The 5,898-nt window shown below is 43.3% G+C and overlaps 1 protein-coding gene across 1 annotated transcript; it reads left to right on the top strand.

Annotated features, from left to right (window-relative positions):
* Nucleotides 1-2,114: 2,114 nt before the first annotated feature.
* On the top strand, nucleotides 2,115-3,498 carry LOC103300938 (olfactory receptor 1361-like). Its single transcript, XM_054718319.1, has 2 exons — nucleotides 2,115-2,129; nucleotides 2,551-3,498. Exons 1-2 carry the CDS (start codon nucleotides 2,115-2,117, stop codon nucleotides 3,496-3,498), a joined length of 963 nt encoding a protein of 320 aa, XP_054574294.1.
* The last annotated feature ends 2,400 nt before the right edge of the window (nucleotides 3,499-5,898 follow it).

Here is a 5,898-nt window from a genome sequence, read left to right as displayed (position 1 = left end):
GACTAATTCAGAGCCGACGGGGTGTCCAGTGGAGGCCAGAATAAGGTTCATGCAAGTCTCACCTGGCACTTGGGGCCCACATTTGTGGACAAAGATCATCTGTCTCTAAGGCTGATGTTAAAAAACATAGGATGAGTAAAATTAGCTCCCTTTGGAAATAACTTACTCCAAGATACAATGAATCAGTACAAGCTCTCACAGCCAAGGAGGAGAGAGACATCATTGGTGTAAAAGATACACCCCTGTAACGTTTAAGATTAGTGCGTTCAACCTGGCCAGTGTCTCTCAGTGGTTGTTGACCTATAAATCACGTTTGGATTCCCAGTCAGGGCACAAGCCAGGTCGCAGGATGGATCCCCAGTGGGGGCATGCAGGAGGCATCGAATCAATGATTCTCTCTCATCATTGATATTTCTATCTCTCTCTCCTTCTCTGAAGTCAGTTAAAAAGTATGTATTTTAAAGAGAGCATCCTTTTAAAGATCTCCACACTTATTGTCTCATTTAATTCTCTCAGGAAAGTGAGGCTTTGGGCTTCTCTGTCACTGACTCACACAGCTAATGTGTCAGCAATGGCATTCAAACAGGATGCATCTGGACCCCCGTGACTTTACTCTCAAACACTAAGACTTTTTTAAATTGAGGCATAATTGACACAACAGTATATTAGTTTCAGGTGTGCAACATAATATTACCTAAAAATAGAGAAACATGTAAATTGACCGTACCTCCGCTATGCCCACAGCCAATCAGAGTGAGTATGCAAATTAACCCAACAAAAAGTTGGTTAATTTGCATACATACTTGGGTCCCAGGAACCTCCTCGGCATTCAGGTCACTCCCAGCCTGCGATCCAAGGGGTGGGGGGCACGCCCCCTTCCCAAGCCTAAAGCCTGGGGTGGAGGCTTTAGGCTTGGGAGGGGTCCAAGCCTGCGATCAGAGGGAAGGGGAAAAATCAATGGAAACATATCCTCAGGTGAGGATAAAAAAAAAAAGAAAGAAAGGTCATATCCTATGAAAGACACATCTTGAAAATGCTTAAAGAAAGTTGTATTTTTTCATGGTGAAGGGACTGTAGTATGTGTTGATGAAAATACCTTGGCAGCTATGGTGACACACTGAGAAATGATCACCACAATAGGTCTAGTTAACATCCATCAGCACAAAAGTTCTTGTGATGAGAACTTTAAAAATCTACTCTCTTCAAAAAATTAAAACCATTTCCCCTGAGAACAGGAACAAGACAGGGATGTCCACTTTCACCACTCTTATTCAACAGAGTACTGGAAGTCCTAGCCACAGCGATCAGACAAGAGGAAGGAATAAAAGGCACCCAAATTGGAAAGGAGGAAGTAAAATTCTCAATATTCCCAGCTGACATGATATTATACAGAAAAACCCAAAGACTCCACCAAAAAACTGCTAGATTTAAGAAATAAATTTGGAAAGGTAGCAGGATACAAAAAATCCACTCTTTTAGCAACTTTCAAATAATACAATCCAGTATTGTTAACTATGGTCACTATGATGCACAATACATCCCAGGACTTATTTCCTTTAATCCGGAAATCTGTTCCTTTTAGCTCCCTTCATCCATTCCTCCCCTCCACACCAGCCCCTGGCAATCACCAGTCTGTTCTCAGAGATCTGAACTCTCAGAAAAATACATAAGGTTCAACATGTTACATATAAAATCAATACATCTTCACAACAACTCTATGGGGCAGATATATTATATCCTAATTTTAGAGATGGGAAAACTAAGGCACAGAGAGGTTAATGAACTTGCCTAATGTCACACAGCTAGTAAGTGGCTGAGCTGGGATGTTAAACCCTGCTGTCTGACCTTGTAGTTGATACCTTATCACTCAATTGTTCATTTTTATGTTAAAAGACAAACTCTGGAAATATTTTTGCTCTTGACTTGTTAAAATTTCTTTTTCTCCACCTTTATTGAGTTATATATTGATTGATGAAAACGATACGTGCCTAAGTGCAAACCTTGGTATGTTGATACATGTATGTTGATACATGTTAAGTCAAGCTGCTTAACATGTCACTGTTTTAATAGCAGCCCTGAGAGTTCCCACTATGATAAATAATTGTCCATATAACATGTCAGATATGAATGTAAGCCCCTTGGACTAACTTTTCTTATAACAATCCTTAAAGGTAAGAATGATTAATCCCGCCCTGGCTGGTTTGGCTCAGTGGACAGAGTGTTGGCCTGTGGACTGAAGGTCAGGGTTTGATCCCGTCAAGGGCACATGCTTGGATTGCGGGCTTGGTCCCCAGTAGGGGTTGTGCAGGAGACAGCTGATCAATGATTCTCGCTCATCATTGAGGTTTCTATTTCTCTCTCCCCTCTCCCTTCCTCTCTCAAATCAATAAAATACCTATAAAAGAGCATTATTAATCCCATGTAAGAAACGAGGGAACTGAGGCTCAGAGGAGTTGAGATGCACCTGGAAAGAGGAGTGGGAAAGGCAGCCATGGGTGACTGGGTTCTCCCCGGCGTCCCCCACGCTGACGCCCTTGCTTCTGGTTGTAGCACTGCCTGGACATGGCCAATCAGACCCAGGTCTCTGAGTTCGTCCTCCTCGGCCTTTCTGAGCAGCCCCGGCAGCAGCAGGTGCTCTTGGGGCTCTCCTGCAGCCTGTATCTGATTGGTTGCCTGGGGAACCTGCTCACCATCCTGGCCATCGTCTCAGACCCTCACCTGCACAGCCCCATGTACTTCTTCCTCAGCAACTTATCTCTACTCGACGTCTGCTTCACCTCCACCACCATCCCCAAGATGCTGCTGAACCACCTGCGCGGGCTCACCACCATCTCCTCCTCCGCGTGCCTGGTCCAGATGTATTTCTTCATCACCTTTGGGGCAGCCGACAGCATCCTCCTCTCGGCCATGGCTTATGACCGCTACCTGGCCATCTGCCGCCCGCTGCACTACCTGACAATCATGAGCATGCTGCGGTGTGCCTTGCTGGTGGCCGTACCTTGGATCTTGGCCAACATCATCTCCATGGTCCACACTATTCTGATGACCCGGTTGTCCTTTTACACCAGTAGGATCCCACACTTCTTCTGTGACATTAATGCCCTAATCAAGCTCTCCTGCTCTGACACGCACGTCAACGAGATGCTGATGTTGGTGCTTGGGGGTTCCGGGGTTATGGTCCCTTTTGTGTGCATCATGGCCTCTTACACTCCCATCGCTGTGGCTGTGTGGAAGGTGCCCTCGGCCCGGGGGAAGTGGAAAGCGTTCTCCACCTGTGGCTCTCACCTTTGTGTCGTCTCTCTCTTCTACGGGACTATCATTGGGGTCTACTTCAACCCTGCCTCCACACACACCACCCACAGGGACATGGCGGCCACAGTGATGTACACCATGGTGACCCCCATGCTGAACCCCTTCATCTACAGCCTGCGGAACCGCGATCTGAGGGGCGCCCTCAGGAAACTTCTCAGCCACAACCACTTGGCTAAGCCTCTGTGAACGCTCTTCTTGTACCCAATTGCTCTGCAAGTAAACTAATGCTTCCCAGTGTTAGAACTCAGGGTGGCATTTCTTTTTCTTTTTCTTTTCTAAAGGTAGAAACAAAGTTATTATTCATGTAAGTTCTTTATTTTTAATACATTTTGTATATATTTGACATATTACATTGTGTATGTTTAAGGTGTACAATGTGTGTTAATTTGAGATATACCTTGTAATATGATTGCCATTGTAGCGATACTTAGTACTTGTCACATTACACAATTATCCTCTCTTTTTAGTGGTTGAGATAATTAAGATTTATTCTCTTAGCTAGTTTGATGATTGTAGTACAGTATTGTTGTATGTATTCATTATACTGTGCATTAGATCTCTATGGCTTAGTTACCACTCATGTAAACATCCTTAAACATCAATCTTGTCTTCCCAACCGCCATCTCCTAGTAACCACCATTCACATATAAGTGGTATCATACACTACTTGTCTTCCTCTGACTTATCTCACTTAGCATAATGTGCTCAAGGTCCATCCAAGTTATTGCAAATGGCAGGATATCCTCCTTTTTTATGGCTGAAAAATATCATATATATATATATATATATATATATATATATATATATATATATACTATATAATAAAAGCCTAATACGCTAAGTGTCTGGTCGTCCGTTCAACCAATCAAAGCGTAATATGCTAAAGAAATGCTAAGGCCACTCAACCGCTCGCTATGACATACACTGACCACCAGGGGGCAGACAGTCGACCGGTTGACCAGTCGCTATGATGTGCTCTGACCACCAGGGGGCAGATGCTCTGACCGATAGGTTAGCTTGCTGCTGGGGTCCAGCCAATTGGAACTGGGCAAAACGAGCTGGACACGCCCTAGAGCCCTCCCCTGGTCCCTCCCTGGCCCTGATCATGCACCGGCAGGGTCCCTCCGCCTGGCCTGCAGGGATCAGGCTGAAACCAGGTCTCCAACATCCCCTGAGGGGTCCTAGATTGCAAGAGGGTGCAGGCCAGGCCGAGGGACCTCACCAGTGCACGAATCTGTGCACTCGGCCTCTAGTGTATAAATAAACTTACTATATTAAAACAGGTGACATTTCAAATCAGTGGCCTACTTAGTGAATCATATTGGGTCAGTTAATCATTAAGAATGAGCTTACCACTACACATCTATTAGAATGGCTGAAATCCAGAACACTGACAACACCAAATGCTGGTGAGGATGTGGAGCAACAGGAACTTTGATCCGTTGCTGGTGGGGATGCAAAATGGTACAGCTACACTGGAAGATCACCTGGTGGTGCCTCAAAAAAACAAAAATAATGTCATCATATGATCCAGCAACCGTGGTCCTTGGTATTTACCCAAAGTAGTTAAAAACGTAGGTTCACACAAAAACCTGCACATGGATGTTTATAGCAGCTTTATTCATAATTATTAAAACTTGAAGTAACCAAAATGACCTTCGGTAGGTGAATGGATAAAGTGTAGTACACTACATGATGGAATTTATTCAATGCTAAAAAGAAACGCACTGTCAAGCCATAAAAAGACATCAAGGAACCTTAATTGCATATTAATAAGTGAAAGAAGCCCATCTGAAAAGGCTACCTACCGTATGATTTCAACTATATGGCAATCTAGAAAAGGCAGAACTATGGAGACAATAAAAAGATCAATGGTTGCCAGTGGTTAGGGGAGAGGGAGGATTTTTAGGGCAGCGAAAATACTCTATAAAACTATAATGATAGACACATCTCATTATATAGTTGTCAAAACCCATAGAATGCACAACACCAAGAGTGACTCATAATGGGAACTATGGACTTTGGGTGATGATGATGTGTCAATGTAGGTTCAACTGTAACAAATATATCACTGAGGGGTGTGTGTTGATAATGGGAGAGGCTGTGCATATGGAGGGATATAGGAATTTCTGCACTTTGCTCTCAATTTTGCTGTGAACCTAAAACTACTCTAAAAAAAAAAGTCTTTAAGAAAGTTAAAACTCAACCTGAAATGCCTGCACAATATTTTTTGGTAAGTTAAAGTTTAAGAGCTGGCAAACTTTTTTTTTCTTTTTTTTACAAATGGATAAATGGTAAGTATTTTTGACACTGTAGGTCTCATATCTCTGTCACAACTACTCAACTCTGCCACTGTAGCACAAAAACAATTATGATGTCAATTAATGGGCATGACTGCATTCCAATAATACTTTATAAAAACAGCCAGCAGATCCCCATGTTGTAGTTTTTCACCCCTAAACCTAGACTATAAAAAGCATTAGAAGAAACCAGGAAGAATGTTTCTATCATATACTGTATATACTAGAGGCCTGGTGCATGAAATTTGTGCATAGGAGGGTGTCCCTCAGCATGGCCTGCACCCTC

This window comes from Eptesicus fuscus, chromosome 6 (assembly GCF_027574615.1).
Source record: "Eptesicus fuscus isolate TK198812 chromosome 6, DD_ASM_mEF_20220401, whole genome shotgun sequence".
Classification (NCBI taxonomy): domain Eukaryota; kingdom Metazoa; phylum Chordata; class Mammalia; order Chiroptera; family Vespertilionidae; genus Eptesicus; species Eptesicus fuscus.
This window is presented reverse-complemented; position numbering and strand designations above follow the sequence as displayed.